This window comes from Corvus moneduloides, chromosome 3 (assembly GCF_009650955.1).
Source record: "Corvus moneduloides isolate bCorMon1 chromosome 3, bCorMon1.pri, whole genome shotgun sequence".
Taxonomy (NCBI): Eukaryota; Metazoa; Chordata; class Aves; order Passeriformes; family Corvidae; genus Corvus; species Corvus moneduloides.
Window position 1 is genome coordinate 12716834 of NC_045478.1, and position 21382 is coordinate 12738215.

The 21382-nt window shown below is 36.7% G+C and overlaps 1 protein-coding gene across 3 annotated transcripts in view; it reads left to right on the forward strand.

The window, feature by feature from the left end:
- Positions 1-21382, forward strand: part of NBAS (NBAS subunit of NRZ tethering complex) — a 166111-nt gene that overhangs the window by 25048 nt on the left and 119681 nt on the right. For all 3 annotated transcript variants that reach the window (XM_032104139.1, XM_032104137.1, XM_032104138.1), the window contains exons 15-23: positions 227-484; positions 1273-1398; positions 2670-2821; positions 3571-3705; positions 3978-4056; positions 4765-4869; positions 5149-5285; positions 20004-20087; positions 20558-20711. In XM_032104139.1, the coding sequence (XP_031960030.1) occupies positions 227-484; positions 1273-1398; positions 2670-2821; positions 3571-3705; positions 3978-4056; positions 4765-4869; positions 5149-5285; positions 20004-20087; positions 20558-20711 (1230 nt within the window). The remainder of the gene's footprint in view (positions 1-226; positions 485-1272; positions 1399-2669; positions 2822-3570; positions 3706-3977; positions 4057-4764; positions 4870-5148; positions 5286-20003; positions 20088-20557; positions 20712-21382) is intronic.

The following is a 21382-nucleotide window of genomic DNA, read 5'->3' on the forward strand; positions in this document are numbered from 1 at the left end:
GGGCTGGTGCAGGAGGTTTAGTGTAATGGCAGGTTACTATGAAGCCTTCACTTCGGTAGGTGAGGGATGAAGCCTCAGATCAAGGAGACAGATGCAGTCAGGGTTTGTTGAATAGGTTAAGCAAACTGGGAAATAAAGATTTTAAAGGAGAAGGGGAGTACTCAGTTCTTACCAAACTAGTTTAGGTGTACTAGGTGGATGTTTCCTGTTCACGTTTTCTGTGCAGTGTGAGATAAAACTTGTTCCAAAAAGACTGCGCATGGAGAGTAGGCCTGGTGATGAAGATGAGGGAGAAGATGACTCTGACTCGGATGATGAAACTTCTGCTAAGGACAGATACTTCAGCTACCTAAAGCAAGGCCTGTACTTCGTGACAGAAATGGAACGATTTGCTCCTCCACGGAAACGACCACGTACTATTACAAAGAATTTCCGCCTTGTCAGCTTGAGATCCACAACTCCAGAGGAACTGTACCAGAGAAAAGTAAGTCTGGAAGGAAAGGTCACATCTCTGTTAAACAACTTTATTTAGAAAGAGCTCTTTATTTTTCTTTTCATTCTTGCTGTGTTAACAAAAGGATTTAGGCACATATTTCTGAGAATCTCTTAACTGACAGTGTGCTGTGTCACCTAATCAAAGGGATCCTTGCTTAAAACTAGCATTATAATAACTGAAATGAGATGATGACTTCAATGGGGGACACTGCATCATTGACTTGGCTATACTTGGGCATACACTCGTATTTGCACATAGTGAAAGACTTGGCAAATATATTGAATGATATCAGTTTAACTTGTTGTTGGCCCAGGAGTGGGTTAACTTACAGTCTGATGTGAATGTTTTGCATGTTTTTTCAGATATATGTACAAATGAGGCCTGTGACTCAATTCTTACCAAACAGATACTGCTTTGCTTTTAGGGCTCTTGGACAGACTTCTTTGTCTAGGCCATTCCAGTTGTTCTGATGGTAAACTAGCCCACTCTGTAAGTGTTACAGTTCCCAGGGAATGCTGATGTCAGACTAAATATAATGTATAACTAATATGATATTACCTAAATAACATCTTCCTTTTATTTGAGGAGAAAATCTCTGGTTTTCTGGATGTGGTCATCAGATGTGAGTCTTAATCACCTGTATCTTGAACCAGTCTCTTCCCTACCTGCTTATGCATCAGTAATTATCCCACTACTTCTTTCAACGCATAGAATTAACAATTGTTTGTTTAATGTGGAAATCAGATGACTTTTATTTTTATGTGTTTGCTTTTTAGATTGATAATGAAGAGTATGGGGAAGCTTTGTCTTTGGCTCAAACATATGGCCTTGATTCTGATCTTGTGTACCAAAGACAGTGGAGGAAGTCAGCTGTTAATGTCGCTTCAATTCAAGACTATTTGGTATGTCTGTGTTTTGTGATTTTTTTTTTTTTTTTTTTTTTTTAGGCTTTCTTATCAGAATGACTGTGTTATCTTTACAGAAATAGAATTCTCAATTGTGTTCTAATTTATGCAGTGTAAATTGGTGGCAATTTGAAGAATTGACCCACAGATTCCATTTCATACCATGTGTAAGAGATCAATTTAACTGAAGGCCTGATCGAGAACCCTTGGCAGTTAATGAAAGTCTTTGTTTTGGAATATCTTCTAACATCTGTTAGTAACAACACACTTTCTGTGTGTAATCTCTTCCCCCACATGCAGCAGTAGATTATTGCCTGGGAAATGAAGAATAAGAATTGGACATATCAAGTGTTTAAACTTCCAATTATTTTAGAAAAGAAATTGGGAAGGTGAAGTTGGTATCCATAGCTATATAGCAAAGTTTGAGTTACAAAATTGCTGTGAACTCTGGTAACTGTAACTGAGCTTTTCAGTAGAATTCAACATGGGGTTTTTTTTGGCTTGGAAGTAAGACTTCTAACTCATCAGACAAGTGGTGTCGAAGTTGTACAACCTCATGGTTGTGGTAAAGTATTAGTATAGGTATAGTATTAGTATTGTATAGTAGTATCTAGTTTAGTATTAGTATAGTAGGTATGGTATAGTATTAGTAGTATAGGTATATAGGTATTTTAGTGTATGTGTAGTAGTGTAGGTATGTTGGTATAGGCTAAAGAGATCAAGCAAAATATAATCTGGTTTTTTTTTTCAAGTCAGATACTGATTGAATGTCAGAATTTAGCCATTCTGTATGTGATCTGTAATGTCAACCAAAGATCAGCAGATAAGGCAAATACATTTTGTGATTCTGGTGGCTTTTCTGTCTCAGAATCCTACTGACATGTGAAGAAGATGGTATGGAAAATGACTCTAGTGCTATTGTGGAATACGTACACTTGGTTTATAAAAACTGTGTTTTACCCCTAAACCATCATATTTTATTTAGCGATATTAATTAGAAAGTACAAATAATGACTTCTGTTTCAGTTGTTGTAGAAGTTCTGCTAAATCATTTGGTATTTCTGTGCCCTTTTCTGCCACATATACTCTGAGGGAATTGTGTTTATTGCATTCTCATCTGTTTTGTTGCTTTGTATTGTCAGTCATCAGAAGAACTCGACATTTTCTTAAGTGGAAGAAATACATGAGGAGACTTTAACATTATCTCTGGTTCCATTGCTTTGGATTGGACCATGTAACATTGTGTCTGTGCTCTTGTTCTTGGACAGAGCAAAATCAAGAAACGTGCATGGGTTCTTCATGAGTGCTTGGAAAGAGTTCCAGAAAATGCAGATGCTGCTAAGAAGCTGCTTCAGTATGGCTTGAAAGGCACAGATTTGGAGGCTCTTGTGGCCATAGGAAAAGGAGAAGATGGTGGCAGGTTTGGGAAGAGTATTTTTTTTTGTTTGTTTTCTTTTTAAAAATGGTGTATAAAGTATTTGCTAGTAATTTGGTAAAATTTTTTTCTTATCAACCAGCAGTGAAAATATTAAGAAACTTTTGCAGGATATAAAGAAAGGTCATGCTTTGACTCAGTAGATGTCCACAAAGTCCCTATACATTTTACTTCTGTATGTATATAAAATACAGTGTTCATTGTAAATATATGCCCTGTAATTTCTTTATCAGAGGAAATTTATTATTTACTATTTTACTATGAGAATCTGTTTCTCTTGCTGTTTCTGGAAGCTGTAACTAACCCTATAAATGTGTTTTGTTATATGTCTTAATTATATTGATCAAGCAGAAGCAAGACTCAGTAGAGACAATTTTCCTCAGTGTTCAGCTCCTGGTGGTAGAAAGAGGCTGTTCTTTCTTTGTGCAGTCATCTGTTACCATTGTGTGCTGTAGAGCTGCTGCCTATCCTGCTTCTAGCTGTGGAATCTAGAAACTGTTATCAAGTTTGGTTTTGGTTTGTTTTAGGGAGGGAGTGGAAATAAGAATTGATGTCTCTTGTTGGCTTGGGATGAGGCCCTGCTTGTTTACAACACAAAAACTCAGTATTTTTCTATAAGTGTGTAGAATTTTTGTCAAAACATAGACGAAAAGCTGTTTTAAGATGTCTCTTCAAAAATTAGTTCACCTTTGTTTTTTATCTTCATTGCTTAGACTGTTCGTTTTGTCTTCCAGATTCATCTTACCGGGAGAGGTGGACACTGACATTCCCTATGAAGACTTTTTATCACCAGATGAAGAAATGGATACTAGAAAGGAAAAAGAGGCCAAGAAGCATCAAGAACTGCTATTATCAGTAAACTTTTCAAAGTAAATGAAATGTTAGGCCATGTTTTATTCAGAATTGTAGATTTATAATTAGCTACACAGTTGCAAGAACATAATTACTCTCATATCTATTATTCCTAATAGAAAAGTGGTTTAAATTTTAGTTGGCATTATATTGTGTCAAAGTTTTCAGTTTACTTAATTGCTTGATATATCCCAGTGCACAAAGTCATTAAAATGTGTAACCTTTGTCTTCATATGCATGTGCCATAAAATATTAATGGCAAACATGAAAATTCCTGTTCCGAACACAGGCTGACCCTGGAACAGAAGGAGCTCTGCCGTAGCAGGCTGAAGCTGTTAACTTACCTTGATCGCCTTGAGACCTATGAGGTGAGTTCTTCTGAGTTCTCACACCACAGGTATTCCTGCAACTTTTGTATCACATCATCATATCTTTTTTTGTTATTTATTGTGGTATTAAGGTTTATAGTCTTCTTGAATGGCTACAGTCTGTCACTGGAGAAAAGTAAGATGTCTTCTGTTCAAGTGGCTGTGTTTTTCCTGCTTCACTGTTTCAAAAGGCTAGCTTCTAGTCTTGAGAGATGCAGTTGGGCAAAAGTCTGCTTTGAATATCCTGTGCCTGCAGCAAATTGAGTTATGTAACGACATGGGATGTAGAGTTCAGGCAGGATTACTGTGATTTCCCTGTCAGTCGAATTGCCAAGTTCTATGCAGGTTCTCAAACAAATCTTTTTCTTCCATGAGCTTACCAAAGTGAAAGTTTTTGGAATGCCAAACTGTATTTTACTAAGTTTTTAGGTTTTAGATTTGCAGCTGGCAATGCACACACTCCCATTATGGCTTTTACCACATCTCTGTAACTAATGATGTTTAAACATTAACTAAAATAAGGCAGAAAATTGTCTTAGCTTATCAACCAAAAGTGCATCTGTTTTTTTCATACTGAAACAAAAAATCCATCATACTTTTGAGCATATATCTCATACTTACTCATCCTAGGATAAAACGATGTGTAGACTTTTTGATGCTTTTGTAAATCTTGCATAAAAAGCAGTCTCTCTTTTTTTTTTTTCCAAGGAAATCCTTGGAGGGCCTCATGCAGCTGAGCAGCATTATGATGGAGAATTCTTTAAGAAGTTCAGAAATCAGAATATTGTACTTTCAGCAAGAACTTATGCTCGGGTATTAATATTTATGTTGCTAGAATGCAGTGGTGTTTTGGTATTGCTGTTTGCACTTAAGTGCTTTTTCCACCTCCCTTTGAACTTGGTTGAATCTCAGTGGAAATTTAAGAGGGGGTGTCTTTGTTTGATTTTAAATAAATAAATGCTGTGACCCTGACCTTCTTTGTTGCTAAAGAAAATTTAAAATGAACTCTTTGTTGTATGACCGAAGCTTTCTTGCTCATTTTTAGTCTAAATCAGTCTTAAGCTCTTAAGAACTTACTGTTCTGTTCTTTAGGAAAGCAATGTCAGAGCCCTGGAAATTTTGTTCACTTTCCATGGATCAGCTTTACTTCCACACAGACAGGCAATTCTGTCCAATTTTCCAGAGACTACTTCACCACATGAGTATGCTTTGCTGTTACCTGAAGCTTGGTAAGGATGCATCAATAGATACTAACTCAAAGAGAGATGATTTTTTGATTAATGCATGAATTAGTTTCCATGTATGGCAGTCTGCTGTTAGTTATTGTCTGGAATCGAGAGCAGCTTTGTCTGTATGGGACTTGACTTGACCAGTCATCATTTTCTGCTTTATTTTGTGCCATTTGTGGAATCTTTTTGGTCATTAACAGGAAAGCAGGGAATTTAGAGGCTCTTTGCATATCTAAGAGGGAACATGGACTTTTCTGACCTGAAACTGCCCAGATTTTCACGTGTGTAATACAGGTCTTTAACTGGTTTGTGGTAACATGCAGTGTTAGGAAATGACTACTACAAGTGTTTAGGTCCCTGGAAGCTAATACATTTTTCTGGACTTATTTTGTGAAGTAATTTAACACTTAAGCTGTCAATAACTTCAGAATCATTAATCTTTTTGATACTGATTCTTGCTTGACTTGGTAAGGTAGAATTAGGAAAAGCTTAATACAGACTTTCCTGCTGTTTCATTTCAGCATAAAAAGTTAGTTTGCTGTAAATACCAACTAAATTTTTGTAAGATAGTCTTCCTTCAACATCATAATTATGTTCTGTATATTAATTAGAAGAATTTTTTTTGCTTCTGGAGTATTTCTTTCAGACACTTCAATTGTGAAATTAGTTTTGAAGCATATTGTTCGGTGCTTGTAAAGAGACGGACAGATTTCATTTTTTAATATTTTGTAATAGGACTTTGAAGCCTTACTTCAGAGGGAAAGTTTTTGGAGGAGCTAATAGAATTTTTTTTTTGTAGTCTTCCATCATTATAGTTAAGTTTTTCACTTCAAGGTTTTGCCAGTCTCATTTGGGCAATTTTCAATTTAGAATAGGGGTTTTCAATTCATTAAGTTATTCCCCTGACACTTTTCCTAACTTATAATACTTACAGTTTTGTCCTCTCTGAAGAGAAAGAACAGTCTTTATTTCATGCTTCCCTTTTTGACTGTTGGTAGTATTAGGGACACATTTAGTGATTAAGTGTGAAAACACTTGTTTTATCCTTTTCTTTAAGGTAACAGTTAGGACCATGAAGAGAAATTATTGCAGTATTTATAAAATTGGTAAAATGTATTCCAATCTTTCTCTTTTGATAAGGTTTATAATGTGGGACATAAGAAAGAATGGTCATCTTAAATGTGGCTATGATCTGTTGTTGGTAATAAAGAGGCTCCTTATCTTTCTGAAGGATTATTTGTTCTTGGTTTTGTTTTGTTGGTTTTTTTTTGTTTTTTTTTTTTTTTTTAATTTTTTTTATTTTATTGTTTGGTTTGTTTACAAAACTGACTTATGTGCCAAGAGGGAAAATGACAGCTAAAATAAAACATTTCGCTAGTGATCTAGTAGTAAAGATGTGAGTTATGGGGTAAGAACTTAGTTTTGTCTGGTACTGAAAAGTTATAGTATATATTTTGAAACTTTATTCTCATAGCAGAACTTTCCAGTGCTACAATCAGGTATGTGAGGTTCACGCTTTTTTTCCCTCAGACTGCATAATAGACACTACTCTGTGTGTGTCTTTTGAAGTTTCTGTCTTTGGACAGCTACAAAAACCCTATATACACGAATCCCATGTACTTACAAAAACATAAAAATATATTGTATATTTGATATGACCTTTTTCTAAAACTTTCTCTGTTACAAAACTGATTGCTCACATAATATTGCTACATATACTCCCTAAACCAATATTTTATTAATGCAATTAAGTTAAATATGTACTGATGACAATGTCTATTAATGAGAATAATATACTAATTATATAGATGTAAGTTGTACAAGGTAGAATTTTCTTCCTATTTTATGAATATTTTTTATGAAATGGGGGGATTGGTCTCCTCTTCCCCCCCCCCAGTTCAAACAGCTTCAGCTTCTGGCAGTTCTTGTTTCACATGAATCAAAGAGAATTGAAGTTCTTTGTCATTTTTTGTGAGTTTATTTTCCTTTTAGCTCTAGCATTCGTTTTTTAAAGAGTTTATTAGTATGGATAAAATTACTGACATTCTGTAGATATGTTGTTATTGTTATGAAATGTAGTTTAAATGAGTGTGCTATTTAGTCTTCTTATTAGAGGACAGTATGTAGGCATAATTTGCTGTAAATTAACTGATTGAGCAAGGTTATGATACAATTTATTCATTCCCACAGAACACTAAAAAGCTGTAAGCACTGACTGTAATTAATACACTTCTGAACAAAAGAAAAGCATTACAAAGATACAAACCCCAATATTTTTATTGGTAGAAGAAATGTTGCAGCATTACCACACAGTCCCTTTAGCTTCTGTAGCTTGTAATTACAAGGGTCTCAGGACAGGCAGTGAGAGTGAATCAATTTGTGTTGATGAACTTTGACTTTAGGCAAATAGATTCTGAATCAGGAATCTGATTTTGTCTGGTTTTCCTTTTGAAATTTCACACCGTTGCAGTTACGAAATAGGGTGTATCCTGTAGAGGGTTAGAAGGTGGTTTTTTTTTTTTTTTTTTTTTTTTACTTTAGTTGCAAAAAAGGCTGCTCTCTTGTAATTTCTTTTAGATCCTTGTTTTTTCTGAAAATTCTTGGTCACAATGTTTGTACCAGGAGATATCAATAGGGTATTTGGTTGCTGTGGTGCATGTGATGAGACCACTGACGCAGCTCAGCTGATGGCATTGCCCATTTAAGAGTGCAGCCTTTTCCAGTGGTCTTGCTTAATGAACACCTTGTTCATGGCTTGTTGATGCCTTTGTTGCTCAGTTTTCTGCAGCTCAGACCCCCTGCTGATCAGAAACTATTACGGTGGAGGTGTATTCTACGTCTATGGCTCTGTGTGTGTAGGATGAGGTACTGTTTGAATTTACCATATTGTGACTGTGTACGTTGCACACTTCAAACAATAAGGGGGTTGATTCCCAGCTGCAGCTCTGTGAGGTGACACTCATCCCTCTAGGAATTCACTACATTGCTCTATGCTCACTTAGTTCATCTGTCTCTAGGGGAATCTGGCAGAGGAAAACCATGAGGTTGTATAGCAGGTGCTGCCTTGTTTGTGCATGGAGCAGGTGAGGTGGGTAAATAGGCACCTCCTTCTACAGCCAGGGTAAGAGCACTGAAACAGTTGCTTGCTGTGCACCCCCACCAACATGAATGCACGTACAAGTGCATGTATGCATATAGTGCATAAATTCTTCATATATGAAGAATTTCCTAACCTGTAAGAAATGTTTTTGTAAAGGTTGTGTTATAACTGCCATTTTCTTTCACCTGCATCCTCCAGTTCAGCTGCAAATAGTAAATTCTCAGTACCTACTGAAAGAGCGGCTCCTTTGGTTAGTGCATTCTGTAGGCATAAAGCAGGTGTTTGTCTCTTACTTGCACCTGTCATTTACATTAGGATGGCATTTAAAGGCCAGTGTCACAAAAACTTGAGGTCTTGTCGGTCAAGGAAGAACTGGCATAATTAATGGAGAAAAAAAGTAGAAGACTTTTTTTTTTCCTTCTGTGACAGATTATTAGGAAATACATATATATATATTTCCCCTGTATCTGCTTGTAAAAAAGTCTCAAATGGTAGATATCCTTTTGTTTCTCATTTTTAGCACATATTTTATAGTTTAGCATCTTTAGGGGTTACTCAGAACAGTTCAGGAGTTTTCTGTCTAAGCAGGAAATTTATGTATTCATCAGACTCTTGCAAAAGACTGATTTAAGTGAGCTCAACAGCTCCCTGAGTTGAGGAGGAATCTGAAATACTAAGACATTGGTGGCTGTAAATGCCTCTTGGCTTCAAATTGGTATTGTGATAGATTGACATTACTAAGTAATGTGTTTTTGCAGAATTGGGATTGTAATGTTTTCCTACTTCTTTTCATATTATTTCTCAGCTTCTTTTATAATGATAGCTCCTTTGTCTCTGCTGTCTCTTCTTGGGTTCATGCTCCTTCTCAAAGATCCATCAGATGCACAGACTACATCTGTTGCGACAACTAGAATGAAGGTGGTAAAAGTTTAGGTATTCAAAGGAGATGAGATGATAGCTCTTTTTAATCTCTGTTTTAATAGCTATAGCTAGTGTTCTTAATCTATAGTTAAGACTGTTGCCCTCAGGTTTTTAGATGTGATCTAGGAAAATAATGTTTTACCACCGTTACAAATACATAACCAGAGTATTTTTCCTTTTCAGTTTCTTACCCTTTATTCTAGGCTTAACTGCTGTATTGTAACATTACTGCTCACATTTTCAACTCACAGAAGTCTGGAACTTCAAATGTATGGTTCCCTCAGCAGCCATAAGTCTTCTATATTGCACATTATGCTGTAGGAAAAATCTTCCCCCTAAGATAGCAACTTTTTATATGTTGCTGTTTTTTTGCTTCTTAACTTTCTCAAATACTGGTGTTCAGTTGTGACATAAAGTGAATTCTTACTGGAGGGTTGTGGATGAACTCCATTTGCCTGATGAACTAGGATGGGAATGGAAGTATCTCCTAAAAACTTAGTGAAGGCTTTAAAACCTGATAATTTCCATGTAGTTGACTTGCATCTATGAATGAGTAAGTACTACTAAAATTTCAAAAGCAGCTAGCTTTGCCTTTTCATAATGATGTCTTCTCCTCAGCTAGGTTTTTAGTTACTGCCTGTGGCACTGCAGTCTCAGTAAAGCTCTTAGAGTTTCATCTCTTCCATTCCTAATAATGTGCATGTAAATAGGTTTGATGACTGAACGTCTGCAGAATTGTCTAATATATAGCCCCCTCTTTTTCATATTACTTTTTTTTCTTGTGAAGCTGAACTGCTTTTGTTTGTAGTATAATTCAGAGGTGTTCATGTTAAAAGAATTAATCACATGGTCAGTTCTTTTTTTGAATTTGCTTGCATTCATTTGTATAGTGCTACAGTGAAAATTATAAGGGCCTAAATTGTATGTGCATGTCTTTTTTCTTTGCACTAACAGGAAGAAAAAAAAGAGTTCAGAGGTAGAGGGAGCAATGTAGTTAATACTATTTCAAGGATGTATTTGGTAGTAAAAAAAAAAGGCAGATCTAACCTTCTTCTATGAAGTAGAAAAATTAATTTTTGAGGGAAGGATAAACTAGTCATCCATCAGATGATGACACTCATGTTCTTGTCTGGATTGACTTCTGGTAGGAGCAGGAAAGGTTCTTGTCCATGTCAAAAATAAAGCAGTGGTTTGGAGGAAGAAAGAGTCATCTGCAAACTGCTTATGTGGGATTTTGTGATAACAGGAACAGCTTATTGTAGCCAGAAGGCTGCTGCAGACAGTGAGCTGGCAAAAGTACCATAGATGTTGGTCATGAGAAGATGAGAATGAGAACTTGAAGCCTTGAGGGAGCTGTGGAGAACATGAACTGTCAGGGAGGAAGGAGGGAAGTTGAACAGAGCCTGCCGTGCTGGAGCTGAGCTGTCATTCAGCTGAGAGAGCTGAGTGTGTTTGGCACGGAGAAGGTTTCAGACAGGCCAGTAGCAGCCTTCACATAACTTCCTATAGCATGTGAGCTGAACTGTGGCTGTGCTGTTTATCCACAGAACGTTGACAGGATTTCCTTTGTATTTCTGACTAGTTAATGCTTGACTTACCCTGACTTCATCTACCATGTGTGTCTTTTGCCTGCATAGTCCTGAACTGAAGTTTGGCTTGCCTTGCCCAATCTTCTAATGAAGTGTACTGCTCCACTGTCTCATCCATTTGTTGTTCTTTTACAGAGTTTAGAATAAAATTTCTTCCAGGAACATTAATTATGCTTTATAAATGTGCAGTTCTGAAGTAGTATTTCTCTGTTCGGTGGCAGACGGCTTTGATCTTCCTTGGAGTTCAGCTTTGTCTTTAAAATACCTTTCACAAAATCAAAATAGGCTATTGCCTCACAATTTTAGTTGTATACATGAAGAAAAAAACCCCTCAGTGAGCTTCTGAACCGTGCTTGTGTAGTGTTAGCTGACTTTTATTACGTTTAGATTATTCGTTCTAGGTTGTTTAGGAGGGAAGAAAGTTTCCCTCTCCCCAAATATTATTAGAGGTTAACCACATCATTAAAACATAGCTTGATTTGTTTATATGAAATCAGTTATAACTTTCTCCTCTGGTGGCAGAGCTGCTTCAAAAGACCTGTCATTGCAGTGTGCACAGCAGGGATTCTGAAGGTTAGTTAACTGGGGCACCCTAAAGCAGTGGGATACCTTTTCCACTGGTTTATGCAGATCAGTTTTCCCAAAATGCATGATGTTTTTGGCACTCCGTTTTAGGAAGCAGCTGTACTTCAGTCTTGATAAATTTGTCACATCCTATGGATATTCTTGGAAAATGAAGCACTTCTCTCTCTGCCCACCACTTTTGTGTCATGTAGTACATTGAACAATTGGAAACCTAAAAATACATGTAATCAGTTCTGTAGTTGCATTTACTTACTCACTATTCAGATACTATAATGAAAGAAAAGAATGTTTTCATGCAATATGAACTATGCAATACGTATCACAGCTGTTTGAGACCGTATATCTGGGATGCATTTCTTACATTTCATCCTCAGCTATGGAATAATTGTGACATAACAAAACTGCTTCAGAGATGTAAGAACTGCAGAGCAACAGAAAGTGGCATTGATTTCTCCATTGCCATTGTGAGAAGATACAGACTTTGGTCAAATGAATTTTTAAATTAAATTAAAAGAGAATATTTTAGTTATTTTGCTTATGTAACACACAAGCTTTCAAATGAGGAATTAGTGTTTCTAAGATTATTTTTCAGACATGATACATGATTAAAAAGGACAATCAAAGATTAATCTACTTCCAAAGTTCCGCAAACCTACTTCTAAAAACATCAGTGTCTTTCACCAAAAAGATACGGTTTCATAAATGTATTGGGGTAATTTGCATTTTGCAAATTAAGCAAATGTGGATGAGTTTACAAGGGTAAAGATTTAAAGAAAAAATACTCTGAAATTTCAACTTGAGGGGTCCTGGAGACAGGCCTGTTGTACGAAATGCTTAAAAGGAAAAAATAAAAGCAAAGCCACACGGTTGCTATTGGTAATGTAGAGAATTGGAACCTGACCTTAAAACTGAGTTAGACCTTGCTCTTTTGAAAGCTTGTCCTTGGAGAGAAAAATAATCAAAATACTCTGCAGGTTTGAATAAATGCATTTGGTAGGATACAGAAACTACAATAGCATGGACCTCTTTTGTCAAAGAAAAGAATGGAAAGAATTGGCAAACCAACATAAACAATGGAGTGAAAAGAGCAATACAGGAAAAGTCATCTCTTTTTGAAGAAACAGAGTTGAATACCTCCATAATCAGTCAGTTTACTGGATTCCAATCATATTTATTCTACTCTTGAAAAGAGAAGGGTAAAGGGTAGGGGAGAAGCAGTGGCTCAGGAAAAAATAAGAAATACCCCAAAGCCGTGCTAATATTTGTGTACAGTTATAGTATAGCACATCTGATAGTTTCTTTTAGTTGGGAAAGAAAGACACCTGCCTTAGTGACTGCAGTGATCTGTCGCTGTGTCTGGAATTCTGAGTGCATAGGAATGCAGACTTAACCTCCACGTGTCTCTGACCTCTGTGGGAGTTCAGTTACAAAGAACAAACCTGCCAAGTTGTGTAGCACAAGGAGAGTGAACTCTGGATGCAGTAGCATGGTGTACACTGCATAAACAACAGGCTGCCTGTGCATGCTGAATTCACCAGCTCAGCCCTGCTATGTGTGCAGGGCATGTGTCGAGGTTCTGATGTGCCCCCGTTCAGCTGGATTTGCTGTACAGGTGTTGTAAACGAAAGTATGGCAGAAAAATGGGAGCTCTGCCTCTTTACGGGTATGCGTTCATGTCTGTATCTCTTTGTCTCATCTGTGTGCATGTTTTTGAATTTTCAGACTGAAATGGTATTTTGACACCTGAAGTCTTTCTCAACTGACTTGCTTCCATTTTAACAACTTTTCTAGAGTTTTGTTGCTCTCTGTTTCTGCATGAGTCACTGAAATTACCAGCATTAGAAATCTGATGGGAAAAAAATAGTATGTGCACCATAAGTATCAGTTAAGAACAAGCCTCGTGGTAAATGTTGGAATAAATTCAGCATTCTAATCTTTGCCTTTATAAAGGGCTTAGGTACAGGGATGTCTCATCCTTTGCTTCTATCAAGACTGATTTATTCCAGTTCTTATATTTAATTTCAAATACAGAGTTTTTATTAACTCTTCAGAATGAGGAGAGATAGTAAGGATAGTTGGATAAAGTCATTAGCGGGCAAGAGGGAATGATGTATTTTATTAGCATTGTTGAGAAAGTGAATGGAGTTAGGAGTCAGCTCTTGAGTGCTGTGGGTTCTGCTAGGGTTTTTTTGTGTATGTATGTGTTTTGGGCTCACCAAGAAACTTACCTGTTAAGACTGACTTAACATAAATGCTGATTTCTGCTAGGATGAAAAATCTTGCAGCTGAATCTTTTTTAGTGGTGTTTTCTTTAAGCTTTTAGAGGAGATGGTTTCTGAGTGCTGCTTGATTCTTGATGAGAATTTAAAAATCTAAAATTCCTCTCTCAACTTATTCCAGTGGTGAGCCTGAATACTTTTAAAATGGCAAATGGAGCCAGAGCGGAAAATACTTTAAAAAGTATTTTCCGTGGCTTATCCATACACCTGACTTAAAATATTTTAACTCCAACTTTTTCTGCTGTGAGAAGGGAAAAAAGATAGACATTTTGCAGTCAAGATTGCACTGCATGACAATTCTTTCCCATGAAATGAAAAATCTTTTTTTCTTTAGTATTTTGCAGTCAGGTCTGTTAATAAGCTTTTATGAAAAACTTTTGAAGTATGCTTTTAGCACTTCTGGAATTGAGGTGTCTGGACAACTGTGGGTTTCACTTCTGCAAAACCTTGTGCTGAAACATAAGATTGGTCTTGGCAGATTTGGCCAGAAGGCAAATGGCCAACAGTAGTTTTCAGGAGAGGAAAATCGCTACAGGCAAGTGCACTTGGAACATTTACTTGAAGTTTCTCAAGTGAGAAATAACATACATCAATAATATATGGCTCAAATATTCTCAACTAGATATTTTCTAGATGTAGTAAACTTGCACGAGACTTTATTCCAGGAATTCATTTTGTTTTGGAATCGAAGTACATGGTGGTTTATCTTCTATGCCATGCAGCAGGTAGTTAACAGCTTAGCTATGAATTGTGTAAAACAGTATCTGCTGTTTATTGTAAACGAGGCCGAGTCTCATCAGTACTTACACTGTTGTAGGAAGTAAGAACAGTGAAATACCATTTCCTGTTTAAGTGAAATGATAACATGTACAACTTGGTACCAGACTTGGCATATTGGTGCTTTCTTCTAGGATTCTTTCAATCTGCTTCGGTATTTGGAAAATGGATGTCATACACTTCTTGCCTCTAGTCATTCATATCGCTTGACTCTGTACTTCTACGCTTTTTTTTATTGTACCCTGTTGAGAAAACAGGCAGGGAGTGGCAGAGTTGCACATTGCGTCATCACTTGATGGATTTTGGAGTTGCGGGGAAAGGGGGAAGGAAAGCAACTTTCGCAGAGAGCAAAGCCTGAGAACTTGAATTGAGTGAGATCTTTCTTAAACATTACTTTTTTTAAGTAGTAAACTTTCAGCTTCAGTTGACACTATAAATATGAGATGCTAGAGAAATTATTTTTAATGCAGTCTGTACGTAATTCATGACTTCTGCTATTTGGAAAGGATTCTATTTTAAAGTGTATCTTCAAAAAAATACTTGAAGCAGTTGGAATTCGGGGGCAAACCAAGTGGCGTTTGTATTATAGGGATAGGAAAAAAAGTATCACCTTTTAGATGGGAAGAAGGAAGTGCAGATTATTTTCTGAAGAGAGTTAGGGATATGGGCTGGATAGGTGATTGCATGTCTGCAGAAAGAAACACTTGCTAATACCTGTTGACTTTAGGCTGGGGTGGGTAATGCTTGCTTGCATAAAAATTAAGCTCTTTAGTCTCTAATAATTGTTGATCAGAGTCAGTAAAGTAACTCAACTATGTTAAGAGTAACTGGAGGTTAGAAACATGTAATTTGTACTGATACATAGGTCAGCTAAGAGAATGCAATTTTTGCCAACTTTTAATTGTAAACCTTTTGTGCTACTGAATCTGTAAAGAAATTACTTCTTAATTGGAACTGTATGTCCTGGATGTAACTTCACCACATCTATGGCAAGTATGCTGGATGTGGCAGCAAAATTATGAAGAATGTGTTCAATGTGGTATTTGGCAGTACAGGCTTGGGCAGTAGATTTTTCTTTAACTTCTTTTTTTCTTTTTTTGTTTCTCTTCCCATCTCATACTGAGGGACAGTAGCATTAGGATCATTTATGTGCGTTTTGAAATGTCTTGGTTCCTTGTCATTCAGATCTCATTCTTGCAAGGATGGTTTTAAATTTGCATTCCAGATATCTGTATTTGTTTATTTGTAGTAATTTTCTTATTTAATAATTTGTTAGTCTAAAGAGGAGAATGCTGAAGTTTAAATATCCATTAAATGTATGTACCTCTTTCCTTACTATTTTGCATGACTTCTTTTTCTCAGTAACAACCAAAGCAACCAAACGCCCGAAACAAAGAAAATTTCCCCTAAGTTTCTTCTGGGCTTCTGAGATTATATAGGAAGATACATTCAGGTGGGAAGCTCTTACTTAAGAGAATGATGAAAAGTCCTGGTGACTACTGGGAACAAGAATTTGCTTTCAGAAGAAATAAAATAAGTGACATGTGCTGCGATTTTCTTAACAGGTCTTGCTGTAATCATTTACTTATCATGTGTCTCCCCTATTGCTCCACTGTCAGGTAAATGCATCAGAGACTCTTGCAAAAGCCAGATTTTGAAAGAGAGGGGTAGGGGCACAGTTTGTGTTCTCTTTACTAGAATAACAGAATAGTTTATGTTGGAAAAGACCCTTAAGATAAAGTCCAACTTCAAACTGCCAAGTTCGCCTCTGAACCATGTCCTTAAGTGCCACATCTCCATGTCTTCTCCATGGAAATACCTTCCAGGGATGGAGACTCAGCCAAGAGATGAGTGAGAGAAACTGACTGAGAGGGTCTGACCTTGGTTTATCAGTTCCCTGGTACTCTTTGGGCTGTTCTTAGTGGAGCTGTGGGAAGGAATGAGACTAAGGATTCGAATAGCAGGATCTGGTACAAGTTCTTTGCTTTGTGATTCTTAACCTTCTGAAACTGCTTAGGCCCTCAAGCTGCTTTTAGTTTCCTCTGCCAGCTGGCCCTTGCAACAACTGAGTATCTTCTTGCCACTGTAATTTATAAAAAAGCAATTGTTACTTTACTGTTTCACTAATAAAGAAATAATCTCACATTATGGGCCTGTAGGACTTGACTACATCAAATAATTTTAACAAAGTGCGTTACAAATTTTGGAGACAGAATAATAGTTAAGACATTAGTATGTGAGCTAATGTTGGAGGAAAAAGCTATCTGTAATATGAAATTGGAGTTGTTACCTGAAAACCTTCTCTTAATGTTATTCTCTCATAGTAGTTCTGCTACAGTTCTGCAGACATTTGAAACAGATTCTGAAATGAAACCCTTGTCTGTCCTTTGCTGTATAAAAGCTCCTTTTTTTTCCCATTAAGAATATGTGTTAATATTAAAAAAACCCCACCTAACTCCTCCCAAAAGAATAACACCAACAAAAAACCTCCAAACTCAACCAACCAACCAAAAACCAAACAAGCCCCCTGTCATATGAAAACAGGTTTCCTCAAACCTTTTGCGTTTGATTAGTCTGAGACCCTTGTGCCAGAGCAGTGTCCCATCATGGGGACTCTTCATGGAGTGGTGCTGGGTCAGAGGGCAGTTCTAGGCCAAACAGAGACTGCTCCTGGGTCTCCACACCTTTATTCAAGTGTGTTCCCTGCTGCCAGTGACTGCCAGCCCCCTTGAAGGGCTCACACTAACAGTTTATGGTATAACACTCTTTATTAATAAAATTGTGACAGGTTAAGGTTCAAGGATTGCTGGTGACAGTATCTGACTGCAAAAATGTATTCAAAGCAATATATACTATATAATATAACAAGCTCTACTTCCTAACCAAAGTTAGCTCGAGATACTCATTCAGTGTGCATGGAACATGGTTCTTACCCAATGGACATCCCTGTGTGGGAGAGGACAGGTTCAGCCTGTCAGCTGATCCCGGAAGTTACCACGGAGTCTTCCCTGACTTTTCCCTATTCTTAACTTTTATACTTTTTCTACATTTAAGTGAAGAAATAGTATAAAAGTATATACTTTCATACCTATTGAGTGAGGGTTGGAGGTACCTTGGAGGCAGGGAACATTGGTGTAGTATCCAATGTAACATTGGGATGGGAGTATGCACCAGTCCAAGGAGGGTGTTTTTGCCATGGTTGACGATTCAATGGCAAGGCATCTTCCTTTATTGCCTTTGGGTTTTAGCTGCTCTGTGACTTACAGCTAAAAAGGGCTGCTGAGTTCCCTTCTCTGCAAGGATTTTAGCAGAGCCTGACCATGGTGTCTCTACTCTGCTCCACCTTTCATTTAGTCCCCCTTAGCATGTATTGTGTGGGGGAAATCACTGACCTTATTCCATGCAGGGAGGAGCAACTGCATTTTCCCCTATAATTTCCATGCTGTTACAGCTCTGTCTATAACTTCTCACTTTTCTTTAATTTTACCCCCAGTCTTTTTCCAACCTTCGCACCCCCTGCTCCCCCAAACAAAACAACCAACCGATCAATTCCGCCTTGAAATACCTTCTTAAGCCTACTGGGAGAAGAATGGGAAAAATTTGCTAAGAGATGAAATTGTCTTAGACAAAGTTTGTTCTGCTTTCTTTTCTGTTAAATAGAACACAGGAAAGGAGAGCATTATCAATTGAAATACAAAGTCCTACTTGTACTGTCTTGATTTTATAATTTGGAAGGCAGCATTACACTTTGGCTTTTCTGGTGTTTGACATTTCAGCTGCTAAAGAGAACCTTTTCACTAAAAACTGGGCCTTCCATAATAACGTTCTCATGTATGACATTTGAAATGTGACTATATTAATTTAGTTTATGAAGTCGGTTTTAAACATTAAATTATTGGTAAATTATATTATTTAAGATTTAAACAACTACAGCACCCGTAATCCTCAAAATATATGGGCTGATGATGAATCTTTCAAAAATAAGAAAGTGGCTTTATTCCTGGTGTTTATACCACAAATATTAGTTTGGAGTTTTCTTTATGAATTATTTTTAATGATATTGCTGTATGGTGTGTAATTATAAAGAGAGCCATAGAGTGTTTTGTTCAGGTGAACAGGAATTGAAAGCAGGTGTTGCTATCGCTCTGACACAGGAATTAACAGTTTTCCATCCTCACCCCTCCATTTGTTTGACTTCTATAACCTGCAAATCTGCCTCTACCTTTTTATTGTTGGATTACTACAGCATGTATAATTTGGAGGTTTGGAATTACAATGATAAAGCATGAGGTGTTATTTGCTAATGCACAGAGAAGGGAAAAAAGAGTGACCAGTCCTCTGGGTGAGATGTATATGTGTATGGGGCAGGGCAGTTCATGAGCATGCCTTGCTTTGTTCAGTGAGTTTGATGGCTGTTGCTAAATGAGATGTAGTTACTGATTTTTAGCTTATTTTTTTGACTCTTACTATATTGTGAAATTGATTTGTTGGTTGGAGTTGTGTTTATTTTTAAACTACTGAGTTACAATGCTGCTCTTCAAGGGATGAGAAGATAGTGGCAGTTGTTAGTTTATAAATAGGGATTGTCTGTGTAGGGTTACCATTGCTGTTTATTTTCAGGGTCAGGAGAAAATGAATTAAATTTAAAATAGCTTATTTTTCTGGTATGCTGCAACTCTAATGTCTCTAGTTTGTACATGGTTTGATTCTTATTTCTACAAGTGCCAGAACCTATAAAGTTCTTCTCTTCCCCATTAGTTTATGTTCTGCATAGCTTGACACGGTTTTCTAGTGTTTTATGCTGCCTAAGCAGCTAGCCTTCTACACCAAGCCATAACTAATCATTCCAATAATAATCCATTATATTCTTAATCTGCATCTTAAATTAAACAGGGTTTTTTTTTTCAACCTCAGTAATTAGAGGATGTTTCACTGTAGAGGTTTGTAGTCAGAAATCCACATTAAACTTAATTGAGAAGATCAGCACAGCAGGGCATGTGTTGTTTCAGTATGAGGATTTGTACTAAGATTTGAACAGTTTGTTTTGTCTTCTTTTTTCAAGCTGTGAAGATCATAGGTTTTTACTCATTTCAGTCTTCTGTGACAGCATATGAAGTCAGAATACTTAGTGTGAAATGGTAAAAATTCTGAAAGCATGTAGTGGGTTTTTTCCTTTTTTTAAAGCATGGTCAGTAAGAAAAGAAATTTATTAATCTTTTTTATTGGATCTTTAATAGTATAGGTAGAATATGTATTATATTTGTATGGATAACATACAGGCAAAACCACACTTGTAAAGCTGCACTAAGAACTAATAAATCTTAAATAATTGATACTGTAATTGGCTGACATGCTTATCATGAATTCACGGAAATATTTTTGTATGCTTTGTATTCCATTAATTGAATGCCATAACAAATTAAAAAGACATAAAATTACATCAGGCTTCTCTTTTCTGTCATACCAGCTACAAGAAGGGGACATTGAAAATTCTTCCTTGGAATGAGCAAAAACATCGTGAAGAAGACTGGTGTGAAAAACCAGAATGCAGGTAAGTATATATAAAAGCAAAAATAAAAAGAATTTATTTACTAATTCTTGAAATGTGGGAATTGACCCAGTAAGACTCCCTTACTATTTTTGTGTGCACTAACTTGTGTTTTCAGCTTTCTCAGTGAGACTGACTGAACAAATGGAAAACAGAGGTTGTGCAAACCCGGATCTTCAAGTAGAGAGCATTTTCTTTCATGATCTATCACATGTTTGAAAGCTCTTACTAGTTCAGTAGAGAGAATTATTTCTTTCATGATCTATCTCCTGTTCAAAATCTCTTAGTAGTTCCTTTGCTGACAAAAACTAGCGCTCACTGTGACTGGCATTTGAGTCTCATCAATTTACTGTGTAATGATAGGTTGATTGTATCATTTTTTCCAGACGTTTTAGGAAAAAGATTGATGTTAAAAAAAAAAGTAGGTGAGCAAATATATATTTAAACGTACACTTTTTTTTTTTTTTTTAAAGGATGGTTATTGAACCAACTTTGCAAGATGAAGGCCAGTTTCTGTACGAAATGCAACCTGAGTTACTGAAGTACAGGACTACTGACCTTTCAGTAGATCTCGTCACTGATTGGTATTTGAGCAGAGCACAGGAAATTGAAGAGTATGCAATGCAGGTAAAAATAGCAGGAAGGAAATGATGATGGCTGAGCAGCCTTCTTCAACAGAATCCTTAACAGTCTTAATGCATATTAATAGACACTTCTCCCTCACACTGTGTCTCAATTTCATTATGGCTTTTGAAGTACTTGTTTTTTTTTTTTTCATTTGCAGTGTACTTACGCTTGCTCTGAAGTTTACTCAGCCAAATAATTAATCCACAGAAATGAATAGGAAGCCAGTAGATTCTGTTTCATTTGTTTTACCATAGCAGACAGTAGCTCTTTTGTAATCCATGAAAAGTGTTTACCATTGCATCTTATGTTTGTAACTAAGGGAGGGAAAGTTGTGCACAGCATTTTGGGAAACATGCTTTATTCTGTCACATGCTGCTGTGTCATGTATATTGATAAGTGTTGGTCACGTGTCACTGTCATGTCAATACATGATACTGTCATGATTTCTTCGTGGCAGATTTACTGTGTGTCTGTGGGACTACATGCAGCTTATTTTTGCTTGATTTTCTTCATATGTTAAAAGTGTTTGAAGCTCTGTGAGGTAAAGATAAGCATTGCACATAAAAACAGAGCTCATCACTCGTGTGCTCCAGTATTCTGTTGCTTCTCAGGCAAATTTAGGTGCATGAAAAGGAGGATGACTGGAAGTATCACTACCGTAGGTTAGTTCG